Genomic DNA, 21,963 nt, shown 5'->3' on the forward strand with positions numbered 1-21,963 from the left:
CCTCGGACTTCATCAGGACAGCTGGAGCATAAACAGACAGAGAGAGAGAGAGAGAGAGAGAGAGAGAGAGAGAGAGAGAGAGAGAGCCCAATCAACTTAGGCTACTCCCAAACCGCAAGACTCACCAACTGTCCCCGTGAGTCCCAGCAATATGGGCGACACAATGGTCGCACCGGGCTTCTCTGTGATGTCTGTACAATTAGCGGCCCCTTCGCAAACGACCTCGGGTGGCCCTCCGGCGGTCGTCGACAGGACCGTGGCTATGGTGGTCAAAATAGGCCCCACTGCAGTGGTGGCGTTCGCTGACAGGACCCCCTTGCACATCGGAGCTGTCAAGTCCAGCACGGGGCTCTCGGGGGCGTGTGGAGACACGGTGGTCTCTGTGGTCTGTGTAGAAAGCATTGTGTTGTTCGGTGTTTTGGGGAGTCTACGAAATCTTCAAGTGTCTGAGGTATATGCAACAGCTACTGAGAAGTTTATCCTGGAAATGAAAAATGAAAGACTTCGTTAGCATCTTAAATAAATTCGATATCTCACACCTGCGTAATTGTCAGCTATTTTCGACATCACCATACAACCAGTTAAGATTCCCTTTAGATTCATAATAATAATATAATAATAATATATTTATTGGCTTCAGGAAGCGTAACAGAGACAACAACAACAACAGGAATAATAATAATAATAATAATAATAATAATAATAATAATAATAATAATAAATATTCTTAGCTTCATAAAGCGTAACAAACGCAATGAAAAAAGCGTGTGTGTCCCACTTAAGTCGTTCATACCCTTTGTTCAACACCCCAAGTTATTTCATGATTACAGGGCATTATTATGCACAGCAGGGTAGGTACAGCCAACCTCACATTTATCAGGAACTCTTACTCACTAAGTATTACGTCATTCGTAATAGACGCATTTTCACAAAATGCAAGCAGAGGTAGATTTTTTTCACTGATATTGCAATTACTGTCAATTAAATTATAGTTTTTCTTTGTTGTTATTCTGTTATTTTTTCTATATTTTGTCTGATAATTTTTGTATCTTTGTTTTAAGATAAAGGAAGAACTATTCACATTAAAGAAAAAGGTTACAGATATTCTGGTTTTGAATATATTACCACATATAGTGTTATGTTGTGGGGGCAGATAATAAATAGACTACTTTGACAAATGAATATATATATATATATATATATATATATATATATTCATTTATCAATATAGTCTGCTATATTTACTATCTGTTCCCCAAAAATTAAAAGTACAATGTGGTAATATACATTTCAAAATATATATTATATATATTTTTATATATATTTATATATATATTTATATTCATTTGTCAAATGCCAGATTTATTTCGAATAGTCTGCTTTATTTACTGTCTGTCCCCAAAAATTTAACACTACAATGTGGTAATATACCTTTCAAAACCAGAATATCTGTAACCTTTTCTTTATGTGGATAGTTCTTCCTTTATCTTAAAATAAAGATACAAAAAAATTATCAGACAAAATATCGAAAAAATCATAGAATAACAACAAAGGAAAAACTATAATATATATATATATATACATATATATATGTGTGTGTGTGCGCGCGCACGTCTGTATGCATCTGATCAAGAGGCTTAAACGATCTATGCAAAAAGCAAAAAGAAGATCTAGTGCAATCCAAAATAAAGCATGGCCTGTTTTTCGAAAAAAATAAATAAATAACTGTGAGCTGAGGAAGGAAGCAACTGGAACGCTTGGCGCATTTTGTTTGCTAAAGGTATGAGAGAATGTTTGCTGGCGCGCAAGCAAAACATGATGGAAGTAAACGATGCCACCACAGGTTAAAACCAAGCCAACGCCGCAGAGAAAATAACGAGTTTGCGTTGTGATTGTTGGTCAAAAGCCCTTATGCACGACATGTCATTACTGTCAAGCTCATAAAAGTGGTTGAGTGAGCTGGAAGGTGACATGGATCAGGGATGAATTTTATAAGATCATTACAACGACGAAAAAGAATGCTTACCGTCTACAATTTACTGGAAAAGAGTTAATGTGCAATGTACGTTAGCTGGATTCAAATAAACATCTGCTGGGCACATAAATATATAGAAAAAATTCTGAAAATTAAATAACACTACAGAAGTTGCAAGCTAAGATTTCGAAATCCAGGCAAACGTGAGGTAATGGAATTAAAGATGAACACTTCATTGCCTTATTTTCCATGTATATATTTGTGTGTGTGTGTGTGTACATTTGCATTTACAGTATATGTATGTATACATATATGATCCATGCTTTAATTCCCAAGGGAGCATAAAAAATTATGGAAAACTACAGGGAAACAAGAAGCTTAACAGAATGAGAAATATGGCAACAGAAACAAAGAAATTATATAAAAATTTATCATCTTCATAAGTGAAATAAGAATCAGTTATCCACTTATCATTATGAAAGCTTGAATAAAAAAAAACAATCACTTTTACAAAAATTCAATTTCCTTCGATGGCTAAACAATTCTAAGTATAACACAAAGTGCGCTTTTCCCGTTTGGGAGTGCTTTAAAAATATCTCCTGAACCTCCCAACCCGGAACGTAAGTTGGTAAGAATTTATATCCGGGTGAGGAAGAAGACTTTGTCCGAAAATTCGAGGAATCTTTCAGCGCTGATGATCGGGGATGGAGTCGCTATTGTCTCTCTTCCTTGTACTAATCTAAGCGGCCGTGTATTTCTGCGTGTAATGATATACCCCATCCGTGTCATTACATTACGCAAAGGTTTTAGTAGCTTGAATCACACACACTCGAGGCTTCACTATCAGTTCAGTTACCGACGACATGGGGCTTGGCGGTTTTTGGGAATCGTCTCGAGATGCTGGGAAATTAAAGGAAAGGGATGATTGTTTCGTGGCTGGAGTAAGGTGATGAGTAACTGGGGCGCAATTCCTTAAGTGTGTCATTACTCTTCTTCTTCTGTAATCTCGTAAATGGCATTGGAAAAGGTCATGGGTCCAGTTCCTCTGGGCACGTTCCATAAAATATCAGGTCTATTTTGGTGGGTCGCAACAAGGATGGATAATGAATGAGGTTAGCAACGTGCCCCAAGAAGACTTTTGAAATCCCGATACACACACACACACACAGTCACTTAACTTCTTGATTTCCTCACACTTTTGAGAAGCGCTTGCCACTAAAGAGCCTTAAACTCACGTGAAGAAACAAATGAAGAAATCCTGACGCTCACTGCAGGAATCGAATCCGGATACGGTAATCAGAGTAAGTTTACCCTTAACCATTCGTCAAGAAGCTAAGAAGTCAATGTGGCTGTTACAAATAGAGATAGTAAAGATATATCTGTATTTACAGAATTCCTCCAAGGAACTTCACTGTTTATGATAAGTTACATACTGAATAGAATAAAAAGGGTTTCGCTAGTCGCGATGGATCGTTATAATTAGAATAAATTTGTTTCATAATGAAATTTTATGTCTGAGGAAAAAAACTACTAAAAAAAGAAGGTGTCTAATGACGGAATCACAGAAAAGAAATTTTTGTTTGACTAGTTGTTATACAAAGGAATGCTGTTTGGAAAATAGTATATCTAAAGAAGTAAGTTATAACCAAAACAAAAATTAAAAAAGAAAACAGATCGAAGGGAATGCCATCTTAGATAAAAAAAAAAAAATCAATATGTGACGTTATATTTAATAGGAAAATAGAAAGGAATGTTATGAGGGACAAAAATTTGTACTCAGAATTCAGCGTCAATCTAAAAAATTACAGTTTTATAGGAATGTTCATATCTAACAACATACACAAAGGACGGTGTGTTTAATGATAAAAACATAAAGGAATGCTCCTCTTGACATAGAAATTTATACGAAGGAATGGTGTCCGTACTAAAGAAGACTATGTTTGCTACACAAAGGAATGCGGTTCAAAAATATTCACCTGTAAGAAATATTTTACGAAAGTTTATATTAAAGCATTCTACGTTTGATCGTTTTTGTATGAGTTACATATTAATTTGATACGATGTCATAAAATATACTAAAACAAATATGATTTATAAGATCTCTTCACAGAAAAAATACGGTTTGGTATAATTATTGATACTTGTAAGAGCGAAAAAAGAAGAGGAGAGAGAGAGAGAGAGAGAGAGAGAGAGAGAGAGAGAGAGAGAGAGAGAGAGAGAGAGAATAACGAGTAAAGCATGATAAAACGGATAAACATTAAAATAAATTTCGTGAACTATCAATAACCAACCGTGATTGTACAGTTTTAACGTTTAAAATCCTGAGAGTCGTATAGTCTTATCTGTACTTTTTTAAAATTTGCATAAGTGGAATATGTGGTGGAAAAATATAAACACGAGAACTCTGGAAAGTTAGAAAAATTTATGAATGCACTTGAAGCAAAATGTACACAAAATCTGACCACCCTACCTAGAATACTTACCCCTCTTTAAAAGGAGTGCGTTTGCAAAAACTGATAAAAGCAAATCTAACACAAATGTCATAAAAGCCGTTGTCTTTTCATTATATATATATATATATATATATATATATATATATATATATATATATATATATATATATATATATATATATATATATATATATATATATATACATAAACTTCCGGTTTGCCGCAAGCCATATTGGGCAGCAAGCCCCATGTCCTTCTTTAATCTGGTTGCAGCTCACCACATCAATTAACTACCCAGTACCTACTCCACTGCTTAAACCAAAAGGAGCTCACTAGGATTTAAGTGAACATGCCTCAAAGCTTATGCCCCGTCCGGGCACCAAACCCATTCCCTCTCGGTGGCGCGGTGAATATCATATATAGGATAGAATTTAGGCCAAAGGCCAAGTGCTGGGACCTATGAGGTCATTCAGCGCCGACAGGGAAATTGACATTAAGGTTTTACTGGTGTAACAGGAGGAAAACCTCACAGTTAAATTATGAAACAATTGTTAGAAAGGGTAGAAAGTCAGATGGAAGAAAGAATTTGAACTGACGTACAGTAAAAGGGTGCCGTTAGTGGCCGAAGGGATGCTGCAAAGACCCTGAAGTAATGCTTACAGTGCACCACATGAAGTAAACTGCCGGCTCTACACCCCTACGAGGGCGGTGAATATCATGGCCACTACACAAATACAAGGCACAAATATTTAATGATTATTCTATGATTATCTGATGATAATATATTCAACCCTTTTTGAAATCCTAAGATTTAAATTTACGAGTTTTCTGAGCCGGTAGGGGGTTAGTGCCGTCAGTGCACCTCACGCGGTGCACTGTAAGCATTACTTAAGGTTCTTTGCAGCGTCCCTTCCGCCCCTAGCTGCAACAACTGTCATTCCTTTTACTGTACCGCCTCCATTGTCTTTCTTCCATCTTGCTATCCACTCGCTCCTAACAATTGTTTCATAGTGCAACTGCGAGGTTTTCCTCCTGTTACACCTTTCAAACCTTTCTTCCCTCAATTTCCGTTTCAGCGCTGAATGACTTCATAGGTCCCAGCGCTTGGCTTTTGGCCAAAATTCTATATTCCACAAGTTTTCTGAATCGAAGAAAACTAACAATAACAAGGAGAGAAGGAGAGGAAGATATGGAGACATTTATAAGGAATTATCCCGTTAGGTATTCAATTACCAATCATCCTCTACTTCAAAATTCATTACTGTACTACATTTCTAAGACCTCAGCTGGAGAGCTTCCTTGTAATAAAGGCCCGTTAGTGCGAAAAAAAATAAGGATAATTACAATCAAATTACCGGGATATTATCATACGTTACAGTTTTTCATTACACCTTGTGATAAATGTTACCTTAATGACTGTAATGTTACCTTTCATGTGAGTTGATTTAATGGAGCAGAATGATTGTTCTCAAAGTATTTTATGGTTCGTCAAGCAAGACCTTGAAAAATATTTTACAAGAGGATATTTTTTCATTTATTTATTTATTTATTTTGTTTTTCCATACGCAAAAGTTCCATTTAAGAAGTTAGTATCTAATTTCCATTTCCAAAGGAGCAAATGGTTAATGTTACTATAAAGCTAACAAACTATGACATTTTTCTTTATAATTCAAGGAAAGCTCAGGTCTTACCATTTTTTGGGTTAATTTAATTTTTCCCGTATTTTAAAGGATTAATATCATACGATTCCTTGATCAAAGACAAGTATCCATGTCCTACACTAGAGTTTACAGAATAGAAAAAAGTCACAATTTATCAATATCATTTATTTTCATTAAGAACAATTTTCAGTATTTTCCCATTTCGAACCTCCTGTACCTCCTTTTACTCCTCCCCCAACCCCCACCTCAGGAAAAAAAGGCATATAAAAAAATTTAACGGCATTTGAAACATTATATGGGCTCACACCCTTAACCTCCCTCAAAAAAAAAAAAAAACACGAACGAAGGAAAAAAACAAACTTTTCTTATTCCTTTCTAGTCCGGCTTAAGTCTCTAATCTTTCTTCTCGTCCGTACGTGACACCTCCTTTATCATAGTTTCCTTCCTTAGCAGTGCAGGATAGGAAGTGTTCGATTATTTCTTTTCCTTATCCGCATTTGCTAGACTGATGGAGCACAAACAATATTATTAGGATATTAGTCATCAAAATAGCACACTTACTAGAGACAAAGTATTCAAACTGACTCTATAAATCTCAATCAGTAAGTTATATCTTTATGTATTTATGAATTCACGTTTGCAGTGCAATTTGATATGTGTTCGATTATATCTTTTCCTAGTCCGCTTTTGCTAGACTGATAGAGCCATAAACAATAACGATTTACTACAGATTACGTATTCACGTTGAGTCCACAAATCGCAGTACAAACTTTATGTATTTATGTATGCGTAAGCGTAACATAATCTACCGAACAGCCGTAAACACTGATTGAGCTCTTAGTAAAAAGAAGGAAAACGCTTTTATTCTTCTGAATAACTCGCTTCTCGTACATTTACGACGAAATACACAAGCATCCCACCATCGGGTGACCTTGGGCAAGGAGAATCCCATACCAGCATCCAAGGAAACCGGCTTAGCCCCTTTTCTTTCTTGCTTTCCATCTCGATCTTTACAAGGACACGTCTAAGAACTACATGTGATGGGTCACAGTTTTTATATATATATATATATATATATATATATATATATATATATATATATATATATATATATATATTATATATATATATATATATATATATATATATATATATATATATATATATATATATATATATATATATATATATATATTTATATATATATACATATATATGTACATATATATATACATGTTCATAACAAAATTCTGAAACTCCAGTGACAAATTAGATATTAAAGATTCACATTTCATATATTTTCCAGAAAAGACTGATTATCAAAACATCTCACTGTTGTAAAAATTAAAAGAAATTGCGAAGGGTTTATCTGAATTACGTAACTGATCAATCCTTTATATGTCTTTTGGCACTGGAAAAATTGACAAACCCATATCGCTCATATCGTCATTAACCAAATTCAAATTAATTTCACATAATTCAAAGCTTCCTTGAGCAATGCCTGATTTTCCACATCGTCTTTGTCTGCTTTCATAGCATATCTAACCTATTTCAAGTCATTCATCTTCTCCTTCCTTAACCAACTTCACAGGTTTCCTTAATTAATTTCACCAACCAGCGTTATACATTAATGCTAGGTAACTATAAACCCCATTACAAAAGACGGGATAACTTATTTCCTTCTTTCAAATAAGTCTTTAATTCTGCTTTAGCCATGTTATGATATCTGCAATGTTATTTATTTATTTATTATATTTAATCTTTAGAATATGATTCAGCATAATCTCGGCAAAATCAAGTGTCCTTGGCCACCAGACCGATAGTCAAAGAAGCTTCATCACCAATGGCCTCTGGCATTTACAGATGGTCAACCAGCCAGTCATTGACCAGACCAGACCAACTGTTCCTTCACATAACTGGTCTAGAGACCAGCAGCGTAGCGAAGGTGCTGTACTACACATGGCCAGAGAAAATTGGTCTTTAAATTTCCTTAATGGAAATCACTGAGGGTTTTAGGATTTTGGGATGCCTGTCTTGTCTAGATCTCTGGAGGGATTGGGTTCTTGTCTAAATTTCGTTGGGCGTTAAAAGAACAGATGGTTAGGTGATGCTAATCGAAGAGTTCCCGTTACGTAACAGCCATGATGTAAATACGCAAGAAGAAGATTAAGTTGCTGATAAAATTTGACAAAAATAAAACGCTGTTAAAAGTGGAAAAATAAGACGCTGATAACAAGTGAAAAAATAAGGCGCTGATAAACGTTTAAAAAATAAGACGCTTATAAAAAGTGGAAAAATAAGACGCTGATAAAAAGTGAAAAAAATGCGACGTTGATAAAAAATAATTATTGGAGATAAAGAGATAGACACTTAAAGATGAATGATGTACGAGAGAGAGAGAGAGAGAGAGAGAGAGAGAGAGAGAGAGAGAGAGAGAGAGAGAGAGAGAGAGAGAGAGAGGTAAAAAAACTGTAATTTAGCAGGATATTTTTATGAAACAAATAAAATCTTTAATGAAGAGAGTTAACTTTATTGACACAAAATTTTAGATAAAATCCCGATCCAACTTGTTTCAACCTAATAACTTAACAACATACTTCAAAATATAGGTTAAAATGGCAGTAAGAGATGCCGTTGTATATTGTGATTTTACAAAAGGCTTAGCAAACTCATTTCTTTTTATTTTCTCCGTGATCAAAATGAAAATTATACGCATTATCTTTGTTGATAAGTCTTGCTACGCAAATGCTATGCGTATTAAAGTTAAGACATACTCCTATTGACACGAAGAGCGTGAAGATAATTAATTGGGAACACGCTCTTAACTGACAAAGGGACTAAGATGTTATCATTTTAATTTACGAAAAATTAATGAAGAATAAAACACGACATGCAAACTTCCCACCAAGGTCAGTTAGTTTCAGAATAGTGCCTGTTAATTTGAATACCTACAAAATGCGTAAAACAATGTTAAGATTAAAATTCTTTTGTCAAGATTGTGTGTAGAATAATGTTGAGAATCTAATTCTTTTGGCAAGATGTCTGTAGAATAATGTTAAGAATTAAAATCTTTTGGCAGGATTGTCTGTAAAATAATGTTAAGAATTAAATTCTTCTGGCAAGATTGCCAGTAGAATAATGTTAAGAATTAAATTCTTTTGGCAAGATTGTCTCTAGAATAATGTTAAGAATGAGATTCTTTTGGCAAAATTGTCTGTAGAGTAATGTTATTAAATTCTTATGTCAAGATTTTCCGTAGAATAATGTTAAGAATCAAATTCTTTTGGCAAGATTTTGACAAGATTATCAGTAAAATAATGTCAAGAATCAGATTCTTTTGGCAAGGTTGTCTGTAAAATAATGTCAAGAATCTAATTCTTGGGCAAGATTTTGAGTAACATAATGTTAAGAATCCAGTTCTTTAGTCAAGATTACCTGTAAAATACAGTTAAGAATGGTGCCTAAAGCAAAACAGCTGAACCGTTGTCATCTCACAATTGGGAACCCGCGTTCGATCACAGAGTTTTTCTAGGAAAGAACCGGTATGGTTGCGTATCCTTAGGAATCCAGTAGGCCTTTGCTGATCTGGGCAGTGGATTTGGTCATTAGCTGTCAGTCGACAGCTCTGGGTCGCAGCTTAGGTTGAGAAAATATATATATATATAAATATATATATATATAATATATATATATATATATATATATATATATATATATATATATATATATATATATATATATATATAATATAACTGGCAATAGTAATCAGTATTCTGTCAAAACATATACCCTCGCATTATAAAAAAAAAAAGTTATGTTTATCCCACCTGTGAAAATTTACTTCAGAAAAGTCTTTTGGCATCTCTCTCTCTCTCTCTCTCTCTCTCTCTCTCTCTCTCTCTCTCTCTCTCTCTCTGTCAATCAATGAACCAGTAAATTTCTGTTATATCGCTGTAACTGTAAACGTTATTAAGCGATATGTTACAGAGGAATTCAAGACAATTCGTCACCATTAACCGGCATGAATTGGAGTTCGATATTTCTGCACAATCGTAGTAATTCCTTGTTTGCAAGACGGGCGATCAGTAATTATTTTCAATAAAGTCTCCTGGAGTGAAATATAACCCACATTAGATAATCCAATCCACTAGAAAATAGAAATTGTAATTATGTAATTATGGATCATATATCCTGCTGTGAACTCAGTTCTCTGTGACATGCTCATTACTCTGATGGTTTATCGATCAGTGAAGGTACTGGACCTCAAGTTTGGTTACTGCATGGGTGGGTGACCATCAATGAACGACGGGGAGTAACATGCTCACAACACTGCTGGTCTGTCGATCAGTGGAGTCAACGTTATTGGCGTATATGTTCCACGATCATATGGGAGTTATTGGGTCACAATAAGGGCGGAACATTCAAAATCTGGAAGGTATTTTCGCTGGGATTAGGGAAAAACATTGAAGTGTTAATGAATACGTTTAATGTCTTCAACATGGGTAACAAAGCTACTTTGCTGTCTGCTGCTTTTTCAGTAAAAGCTATAAATCAAATGCAGCTATAATTCGCAATATTTATTTTTTTCAACTAAAGCAATGCTTTAGTTGAAAGAAATAAATATTGTGAATTATAGTTAGACAAATTGGCGTAGAGATATTTTGCTAATTTTTAGGCAGTTCAAAAATAATATATAGTTAAGTCTTTCCGCAGCTTATTCCTTATATGTGATTTTCATCCCAGATTCAAACTCACACGACACTTGGCATTAATTCACTGTAGATAAAAACAAAACAGGTCACAAAATGAAAGAGAATCAAAACCAAGAAAAAATTATTGAGATAAGACAAAGTTTTCAACTTTTAATTTTTTCTTATGCTGAGAAAATAATTTAATGGAAGTTACGCAACAGAGGTTTAAGCAATTTTATTTTCCTGTGATGCAGCGATTTTCTTGACTGCGTAAAATTCACAAAATTCTCGTAATGGCAAAGCAGCGTTTAACTTCTCGATATGAATCAGAACTGTTTCAGGAAAACAGGCGTATCGCTTAACTTCCTTGTAAAGAAAGAAAGGGTCTCTCGTTTCTTTGCTAAAGGATCCTTCAGTTTCTCCGTCCTTTGTATTCCTGTTTCTTTGTTTTTCAACAGACATATTTTATATTGTTTTTTGCCTTTGTTTTCTTCCATTTCTGTGACTTATAATCTTAATTCTTTTGTTAATTGTCTCTGTATTCTTCAGTTTTTTAGTACTTGCATTCTTTAGCTTCATTGCCATTTCTTTGACTTCTAATCATATTTTTTTTTTTGCTCATAAATCTTTGTATTCTTCCGCTTTCTTGGCACTTGCATTCCTTTGCTTCATTACTTTTGCATTCCTTCATTTCTTTGACTTTGTAATCATAGTTTTTTCATCATTATCTTTGTATTCTTCCGTTTTCTTAGCACTTGCATACCTTTGCTTTACTGCTTTTGTATTCCTCCATTTCTTTGACTTTGTTATCACATTTTTTCCTTATCTTTGTATTCCGTTTTCTTAGCGCTTGCATTCCTCCGATTCATTTCCTTTCTTTGACATCGTAATAATTTTTCTCATTATCTTTGCGTTCTTCCGTTTTCGTAGCACTTGTATTCCTTAGCTTCATTGCACATGCATTTCTCCACCTCTTTGACATTGTAATCATATCTTGTTGTTCATCATCATCTTTGTATTCTTGCATTTCCTTAACACTTGCATTCCTTCGTTTCATTGCCTTTTCCTTCCTTTTCCGCAAGCCTCCCCCTCCCATTATTTTCGTCTAGGTCACTCACTCTCTTCTCTCACCAACATTCCATAATAACGTCTCCACTACAATAACGGAAGGCATTTCCATACACCATTCTTGCACCTCCCTCCATATTGCAAGATTCTGCCCATATTAATGGCGCTCAAGATCATATCGTATAAGGCTTCGTTGCGCATGTTGCATATGCAATCCCGGATATCTCATTGTCATCGTGCGAGATTGAGGAGGTTGGATGTTGAAAAGGAATTGTGCCTGGCTCGTTTCACGTTGTAAATATTTTTTTGTTTTGTTTTTTTTTGTTTCGTAGAAATGTGACTGAGAGATTTGGCTCAGGGATATGGCGTCGCAAATATAGAATTGTGATTTTACATGCTTGACTCACAGCAAGATGACGAAAGTAAGTTTATTTTATAAGGGTTTTGTGCTGTCACTGTTGATACTTCAAAATTCATGGCAAAGTTCCCTGGGTAAAAAAGGCATATCAATTTTACCGTCAAGGTAAAAAAAGACTCTCTATAATTAAAAAGGATATTTATAGGCTGCCTATAAAGTCTTTATATCGTCTGAATTTTTCCAAATTAATAGTTTTTTCTCTTATGAAATAAAGAGTTTTAAGCCTGCTAGAACTGTAGTAGACTTTAACAACTTTTAACGTGAAAATACCGGAAAACTTCCATTCAATAACCAAACACATTAAAAGGTTTAGTCTTCATATACATATGTATATATATGCAAACTATTCAACTCGGTGAAAACTTGCAAAACAAGTCAATGGGCTTTAATGATTATTCATTTTAAACTTATAATAATAATAATAATAATAATAATAATAATAATAATAATAATAATAATAATAATAATAATAATAATAATAATCCTCTTGCGAAACCTCTGCGAAGCCAACCTGCTTTCAATTTCGAAAGTTCCAGTATGGTCCGGGGCTGATTACGCGCAAGAATTTCCGAGAGCTGTTTCAATTGTTATTAGTTTCCTCTCAAATCTGACCTTCCGAGTTGCATACGGTGAGTATTCGGAACTAATTTGCATAACGTTCACTATGATTTCATAATTTGGTGAGGCAAAGACGATATACAGGAAATTCTTGGTAGACATTCTTCAGGAACTGTACCTCACTCTAGTGAAAATTTCTTGAAATCTCTTTGCAATGGTTGGCGAAAATATCTCATGGAAATTTACGAGAGAGAGAGAGAGAGAGAGAGAGAGAGAGAGAGAGAGAGAGAGAGACGCCGTTGTTTTATACACCAAGTACTTTCATCGCGTAGGATTATCTTAAAAGAAAATAATCATTTGTCCGTGAAAATTATAGGTTAATGACTCTTATGGACATGAGTAAAGGATATTTCAAAGCTATATAAATACATAGATTCATAGTTATGATTACCAAGAAAATCATTTGCCAGAAGCTGTCTTCAAAATTGCATTCATCATTCATATATATGCTCAGGAAATACAAGCTGGCTCGAAGAACTTATCAATAATTAGACCTAAAGAACGCTGCTTTCACGTAACTTAATTTCGAGAAAAAGTCAGGGTTCCAGCAGTAAGGAGAAACCGTCACTGGAATCTGATATCCAAATTATTTTGTATTTTCCTAACTTTTAACAAAAGATTCCGAGACCTGTCATGTCCCCCTATCGAATACCATCGCTGCTTTTGAAGTATTTCTGTGAAACTGAAATTCAAACTGATTTCTTCATTGCAACCCCTCTCTGTTCAATCTTCGTCTGAGTGACTTTTGGACGAGATTGTTTTATGTCTGTTTCCCTTGTCTCGAAACCTTCGTCTAGTCGCTCAAATTTTGTTTCTTTGATCACAAATTACATGCCCACTTCTCTCTCTCTCTCTCTCTCTCTCTCTCTCTCTCTCTCTCTCTCTCTCTCTCTAATTCTTCTTGTAGTAGAAGAAAGAATTTTTCTCATATTGCGCCATTTTTTAACTCTTTACAGACAACCTTCACATTTTCTCAACGTTTACATTTCATAGACTGTAAGCAAAAATTATCTAATTTTTACGAGACTGGTACAGAAAACGTACCTTTACTTGGCAACACTGCCATACTTTCTCCTTCATTGTCATTCGTTTGCTCACAAACATGGCCTATTACTGCGAACATTACTACATAAATAATACACTGCACAGCATACGCATGCGTGATCACACACCCGAACACAAAAAAGGAGCTTTAATTACGGATTCTACAAGGAGAAGCAAAACGTTCTCGCACTATTATACAAACACAGCGTTGCTTAGAAGCCGTCCTTGTTCCAGAAATCTTTTCCTAGTTGGGGCATCATCTGCGTACAAGATCACCCAGGATATTAACTAGGTAAAAAGTAACTGAGAAAACAGACGAATAAACTTTCGTTGTGTTCACAAAGAGGGAAAAAATCGAAAGTAAACATCATTCAGTACAACGGGTTCGAAAACGATATGAAATATTTAATAACGGGATGTTCGTTGTATCAGATAATAAGCTTCCACAGACACCTCATAGGAGATTTTATTTTCCTGGTGTGCATCTTCATTTTTTACTTATTCATTTCCGTTTTCTTAGACAGTCCTCATTCTCTTCAGAATTACTTTCAATGTACTATGCAGCGACGCACTTCCTTACTCAAAAGCTTTCTTTGGATAACAGACCCACCTCTCCTTCTTTTTGTGATCACAAGGCGCAGAACAGGTTTCAGGCATCACGATTCGGGCTGCAGGAGAGGTCGGGTGGGATGGTGCTTAGCCCCGGGCCATATTAAATCTTAGGCATATTAAATGAGACTACCTTTTCAGTGCTACACGTACATACATATAGCGAACATGGTTAAGTTCCTAGGGGAAGGTTTTCGTCCATATCCCAAATATCTTTATAGGAAGAAGAATTTTTCTTATATAACTATAATTATCAAGGGAAATAAGAGGACTTTTTTTTTAAATATCAGCAATTTTACTCCCTTCCATGAAGTCTAAAAAGTTTAAAAAGTCTGAAAAGTGTTAAAGTTTAGTGAAACGCAAAATAACGATAACGACGAGATGAATCTGCGGATTGTAATACCAACGACGAAGCAAAAATGGCAGTTAATTTCCATATGGTGTAAATAAATGTAATTTAAGTTGTTTAAGCCAAAGTTAAAACACTTTTGACCATCAGCATGCCATCTTCCCCCATGATAAGTCTTGGAATGTTCTTGCAGCGGTTGAACTGTAGCACGCTAACGATTAACAAAGTTCTTAACAGTGATCTAAATCGTCACTAAGGGGTCCTTTGTAATTATACAAAAATGAAGTTGCAGTAATGAGGCTCGTGTTATCTTCGTCGGCATGATGACCTCAAAAAGGTCACCTGTAAAGGTCACTCATGGCCAAGGTTGAAAGATAAGGGTTCAGTTAAAGGCATAGAGGGACTAAATCTCATATTATATTCTTTTATCAATTTAACTAAACCTATTTATTTTGTTATATTCCAGTCTTTTCAAGGGCAAGTCGAGGACGGAAAAGGTCCCAGTGATACACTGCAGTTTCAGCCTCGCTTCCAAAGATATTGACAGTTTAATGAAAAAAGTGGATATCACTGAATTGGTTTCCAATGGAAATAATTGTCTGTTGTAGATGGAGGTGGCGATGCGCCCGTGGCTGTTTAGAATAAAAAAAAAAACTTTCCAATCAACGCCGCTGTAGAACGAAGCAATCCCATTAAAAAAATCTTTAGTGTTTTAGTACATTCCCGCAGATTGACATAAAGGTATGTGAAAAAAACTGTTTCAGGTTCAGGAAATCCATTGGTTTTCAGAAAATTTTTCATACCGTTAGATTATTATTATTATTATTATTATTATTATTATTATTATTATTATTATTATTATTATTATTATTGAGAAGATGAACCCTATTCATATAGAACAAGCCCAAAGGGGCCATTGACTTGATATTCAAGCTTCCCAAGTTTATGGTGTTCATTTGAAAGAAGGAACAGAAGGTAATAGGAAATACTGAAAGAAGAGATAAGTTATTAGAAAAGAAAAAAAATTAATAAATGAATAGACCAAAACATAAGTACATTATAAAATACAATAATTGCTTTAGGGTAGTAATGCCTTGAATCTTCGCTTGAACGTCTGAGGTTCCAGTTGCACAACATCGTAAGGGAGCCTGTTCCACAATCCAGCGAGGTAAGGAATAAATATAAAACATGATGCTTCACTATGACCTATGCTGGCTATTCCGAAAAAAGAATTTCAAGGGCACCACTGACGTATAAAAAAAGCCAAATTCACTTTAAAAAAAAACATTGGTATTCAGTAGATAAAAATACCACTGACGTATAAAAAAACCCGAATTCACTGAAAGAAAAACCATTGGTATTCGGTAGATAAAAATCTTGACGGTAAAGCAGATTATTACAAAATTGCAAAAGCTTTTTCCTGGCGTATTGAATTATTCAAAACAAACAATCACGCGTGTTTTATAGCCAACAAAAATTCCGTAATGGTCACAAGTGGTTGAAAAACACGCAAACAGAAGTTTTATAAATGCTTACGTCACGTTTTCTATATAAATTGATTATCTTGCATGAAATGAATTGTGAAAAGTATCACTTGAGGACTGGATTTTAGTCTGTCTATAGAAAATTACTAAGCAGAAATGGAAAGTTAAAACTGATTTCCTTACAGTGAAAACATGAAAAGAGTCCGGCATTTCATTTTCTAAAAAAAAGAGTTAGTTTTTTAATTACAAAGCTGAAGTCCAATGGATGTAGTATGTTATTATCATTGGTATGCAAAAACCGATCACTCTCTGATAAATACAGAAGTCAAAACGGCCCTTGTTTTATAAGTTTTTGACAATACAGAATTTTTCAGCATTCGAGGGTTACAGCCCCCTGCGTCTGACCCAGGGATCGGTGTTCCTCGAAAGCCTGAGAATTTCATATATTATAATAATATACTCATAAAATTCTACGTAAGAAGGGTCTATCTGACCCATGCATCACCATCTCGATACGCCAACATCTCGAAACCAAACAAAAATTATCCTTCATTTTAGGAAAACAATTAAAAACCTGCCGAACAGCTATACCAAGAAAACCACGCCGTGCCGTTTAACAGTATTACACGTAACAGAATTACGTTTTCCCGACCGCTAAAACTGCTTTTTTCCTGCTTGCGAGCGACGCGTACCTTTAGAGTGTAACAAGACCTTCATTGACGCAATATGGGTAAACAGAAAGGCGGCGAGGTTCCTCCTTTCTTCGAGCTCCCGGAATGAATGTGGGTGTGGTGGAGTCTCTCTCTCTCTCTCTCTCTCTCTCTCTCTCTCTCTCTCTCTCTCTCTCTCTCTCTCTCTGTGCTGCAGCGTGTAATAAACCTAGTTTATAAGTAGGTGCTGCATTGGACTCCAAATGTGCTCTCGTTATTATTATTATTATTATTATTATTATTAAAAATCTGATAAACGTGGGTGCTGTATTGGACTCGAAAGGTGCTCTCGTTATCTCTGTTATTATTTTTAACTTTATAATTATCATTATCATTATTATTATTATCAGTCAAAATATAATCTGATACACATGGGTGCTGTGTTGGATTTGAAAGGTGGTCTCGTTGTTATTATTATTATTATTATTATTATTATTATTATTATTATTATTATTATTATTATTATTATTATTATAAAAAAATCCGATAAACGTTGGTGCTGTATTGGACTTGAATGGTGTTCTCGTTATCACTGTTGTTATTATTATTAATTTTATAATTATCATTATCATTATTATTATTATCAGTCAAAATATAATCTGATACACGTGGGTGCTGTGTTGGACTCGAAAGGTGGTCTCGTTGTTATTATTATTATTATTATTATTATTATTATTATTATTATTATTATTATTATTATTATTATTATTATTATTATTATTAACCAGCATACATCTGATAAAACATCCTCCAAGAAAATGATCACGAACTATCATAGTAAGCTTCCGTACTGCAGATTGTACATAAATGAAAAAATGAAATGCGTATAGTATCAGTTCATTATAATTGCTAATATAATCGTTCTAATTCATAATGACAGCAGACTCCTATGGAACAAGTCAAATTATTGTCACGAAATTTTACGGTAGTTTTCCCAAATTATAGTGGACCTATAACTGAAAAATTAAGTGATTAAAAAAATATAAAAAGTACACATAAATTACATAACACTAACTACATTTGAAAATTTGCGATACAAAATAAACTTAAGTCAAAACTGAACACGTTCAGTAAATGCGATATAATCTATGCAAATGTATTCCTTCGTGTGAAAAGGGGTACTCATTGCTATGCAAGAATTTCTCGTCTGTATTCAAGGAGGATTCGTTATTATGAGGAGAATGGCATTGTGTGGCGAGAACTTAATATGAACGCGTTATTGCTCCAATAATTTCCCTCACCTTGACTGCTAAAAAGGACTGGAATTGGTTACTGCTGATCAGTTACAATGAAAGGTGACTGTTTGTCGTTTATTGTTATAATGTGAGCATGAATTACTAGCTAAAAAAAATATTTCCAAATATTAAAAAAAAATAATTCCCCCAAAAACTTACTCGGTGACGCTCATAAGACAATTATCAAAAGAGAGAGCTAAATAAAAAATTAAAAAAAAATTAATTGTGAACAAGGAGGAAATTAAACAATCAGATAACTGCAGATATAAACAAATAAAAAACCTCGGATAACTGCCTGCAAATTAGAGGACGCCAAGAACTGAGAAACCCATAAAAGAAACTTCACTGTCAGCAACAGCACATTTACATTTTCACGTGGCGTCCTTCACTCTTACCGTTATTACACGTTCCTGTGGTAAGGCGTATATCAGACCGTCGCCTTTCGCTTCAAAAGGAATCTCCGAATTCGCTGCCGCCGCCGACGACAGCTACAACGCCGCTGCTCTCCGTCTCATCTTTTCCCTCGCCAATCGTGGCTAATCTCCGCGAGACGCCAGGCGTATTGAGGTCGCTCCGCAAGATGGAGGTTTGAAGTATTCTTCGAGTTAGCTTGGCGTTAGAACGCTTGGCGGAGGGGTAGACGTGGCAAGGCCCTACTGTGGAGGATGGAGGGGGGTAGAATACAGTAGGGGGCAAAGACTAAACGCACAAACGCTCGTGACTACCCAAACACATACACACGCTACACCATCCACAACTACTCGTTCCTTCGTCCTTCGCCCCCCGACCACTGAACTAGCCAACTCCTCAACAGCAACTGTCCTGTGAAGCTGAGAGGCTACTACTCTATACAACACTCAAGCCCTCTCCCCATCCCTCCGTCCCAACCATCCAAACCCCCTTATTCCAGGCACAGACACACACGCACAAACACACCCGATCCTAACCCCGCCTTCAACGAACTCTCCATCTTCCCCCAACCCCGGTAACACATTGTATGTTGACTAATTATCTGAGTCCCACCCATTCCAACCTCACTATAAACAACCCTTCGTTGCAAGACTGGCGGGCAGCCTTTGGGAGAAAGGGCTCGTGCTCTGAAGGGTTGCTCTGGGTAGCGTTTTCTCGGGTCGTTTGAGCGTCTATTTGATAACGAATGAAGTTCGGTGTGTTTTTCATTCTTCTTCTTCTTCTTCTTCTTCTTATTTTTCCTCTTTTTTTCCTTTTCCCCTTCCTTTCGTTATACATTGAAAAAGACGCATAATTTAGCTGCTACTTCAATTCAATTATTCTTTACTTACGCCATATAGAATAAAGAAGAAATTAATTTCAAACACCTATAATATATATATATAATATATATATATATATATATATATATATATATATATATATATATATATATATATATATATATATATATATATATATATATGAAGAAATCCACAGTGATGTGGGTGTGAATGAATATTAAAAATAATAAAAACTTTTTATATTTTCTTAATGTATATTTAGTGATGTGGATGTGTATTTTATGATTATGAGATTTTTATGAATAAAATATAATAATAAAATAATAATAATTTATATAATTTTTTGCAATCGAATCTGAACCACTGGGTCATCATTCATATTAAGAGCATCAAATCATTCACAACACTGGATCCCTGACTTTTAAGAAGCGCGTCTCAAGACGCGTACATCAACATGTTACAGACCTGTTGCTTTCTGTGAGCTTGTGATGAATTACGGTGAGTGCGCGCGTAACTGTGCGTAGTGACCAATACTGTTTTATTGTATGTGTGGACGTTTTTCGATCCTTCTATGAAAGATAATATATATATATATATATATATATATATATATATATAATAATAATAATAATAATATATAAAATAATAATTTCTAATAATACAGTATATATATAGAAATATTTCTCCATACGCATGAACACACTCACGAAAAAACAGCAAAACATTTTTCTCTACGTTCCTGCTTCATAAAGTGTTGAAATTTCAATGAATTAATTATTCAGTTTTTCCATTTGTACTAATGCTTTATTATACTAAATTTCGTTGGCCATTATAAATCTGAACCACTTTGGTAGAATTCTCAATCTCTTATCATAGATCTTTGTATAATAATAATGATAATAATTTTGAAGCATCAAATGTTCATTCTGTGACAACACTGGAGTGACCAATACTGTTTTATTGTATGTGTGACGTTCTTTCGATCCTTCTATGAAAGATAATATATATATATATATATATATATATATATATATATATATATATATATATATATATATACATATAAATACGAAATATTTCTCCATACGCATGAACACACACTCTCACGGAAAAGACTTTGATTCCCTCTGTAGAATTCTCAATCTCTTATACACATAGATCCTTTGTATAATAATAATGATAATAATTTTGAACGAACATCAACATGTTACAGACCTGTTGCTTTCTGTGAGCTTGTGATGAATTACGGTGAGTGCGCGCGTAACTGTGCGTAGTGACCAATACTGTTTTATTGTATGTGTGGACGTTCTCTTCGATCCTTCTATGAAAGATAAATATATATATATATATATATATATATATATATATATATATATATATATATATATATATATATATATCATATACATATAAATACAGTATATATATAGAAATATTTCTCCATACGCATGAACACACACTCTCACGGAAAAACAGCAAAACATTTTTCTCTACGTTCCTGCTTCATAAAGTGTTGAAATTTCAATGAATTAATTATTCAGTTTTTCCATTACTGTATTAATGCTAATAATATTTCTTTATTATACTAAATTTACGTTGGCCATTATAATCAGTTCATTTTCTGCTGTAAAGTTACCTAGACTTTGATTCCCTCTGTAGAATTCTCAATCTCTTTTACACATAGATCCTTTGTATAATAATAATGATAATAATTTTGAACGAACTGATTCTAATTTTTAATTAATTCTAACGAATTGATTCTAATTTTTGATGATTTTTGATGAACTGATTCTAATTCTCAAGAATTTTAATGAACGAATTCTAATTTTCGAAAATTTTCAATGAATTGACTAATTTTAAGAATATTTAATGAACTGATTGTAAACTTTTATGAATTTTTAATGAACTGATTCTAATTTTTAAGGATTTCTTAATGAACTGATTCTAATTTTAGAGAAATTTCAGTGAAGTGATTAAAATTTTTAAAGATTTTTAACAAACTAATTCTACAGTAATTCCTAAGGATTTTCATGAAATGATTAAAATTTTAAAGAATTTTTAACGAACTGATTCTAATTTTGAAGAATTTTGAATGAACTGATTCTAATTTTGAAGAATTTTTAATGAACTGATTCTAATTTTGAGGAATTTTTAATGAAATTATTCTAATTTTTAAGTATTTTTAATGAACTAATACCAACTTTTAAGAATTTTTAAAGAACTTATTCTGTGTTTTAAGAATTCTTAAAGAACTGATTCTGTGTTTTAAGAATTCTTAAAGAACTGATTCTGTTTTTAAAAATACTTGATGAACTGATTCTAATTTTGAAGAATTTATAATGAACTGATCGTAATTTTCTATTATTTTTAATTTTCAATAATTTTTAATGAAATG

The 21,963-nt window shown here is 34.0% G+C and overlaps 1 protein-coding gene across 7 annotated transcripts in view; it reads right to left on the minus strand.

Annotated features, from left to right (window-relative positions):
• LOC136846050 (prostaglandin E2 receptor EP3 subtype-like) overlaps window positions 1-21,963 on the minus strand; it is a 199,878-nt gene that overhangs the window by 42,829 nt on the left and 135,086 nt on the right. For 5 of the 7 annotated variants that reach the window (XM_067116722.1, XM_067116723.1, XM_067116726.1 and 2 more), the window contains one exon: window positions 126-481. In XM_067116722.1, the coding sequence (XP_066972823.1) occupies window positions 126-402 (277 nt within the window). In that variant the 5' untranslated portion in view covers window positions 403-481. Of the gene's footprint in view, window positions 1-125; window positions 482-18,710; window positions 19,139-21,963 lie in introns of those variants that run through there. The other 2 variants (XM_067116728.1, XM_067116724.1) reach the window with 1 other exon arrangement.

Source organism: Macrobrachium rosenbergii, chromosome 14 (assembly GCF_040412425.1).
Source record: "Macrobrachium rosenbergii isolate ZJJX-2024 chromosome 14, ASM4041242v1, whole genome shotgun sequence".
NCBI lineage: Eukaryota > Metazoa > Arthropoda > Malacostraca > Decapoda > Palaemonidae > Macrobrachium > Macrobrachium rosenbergii.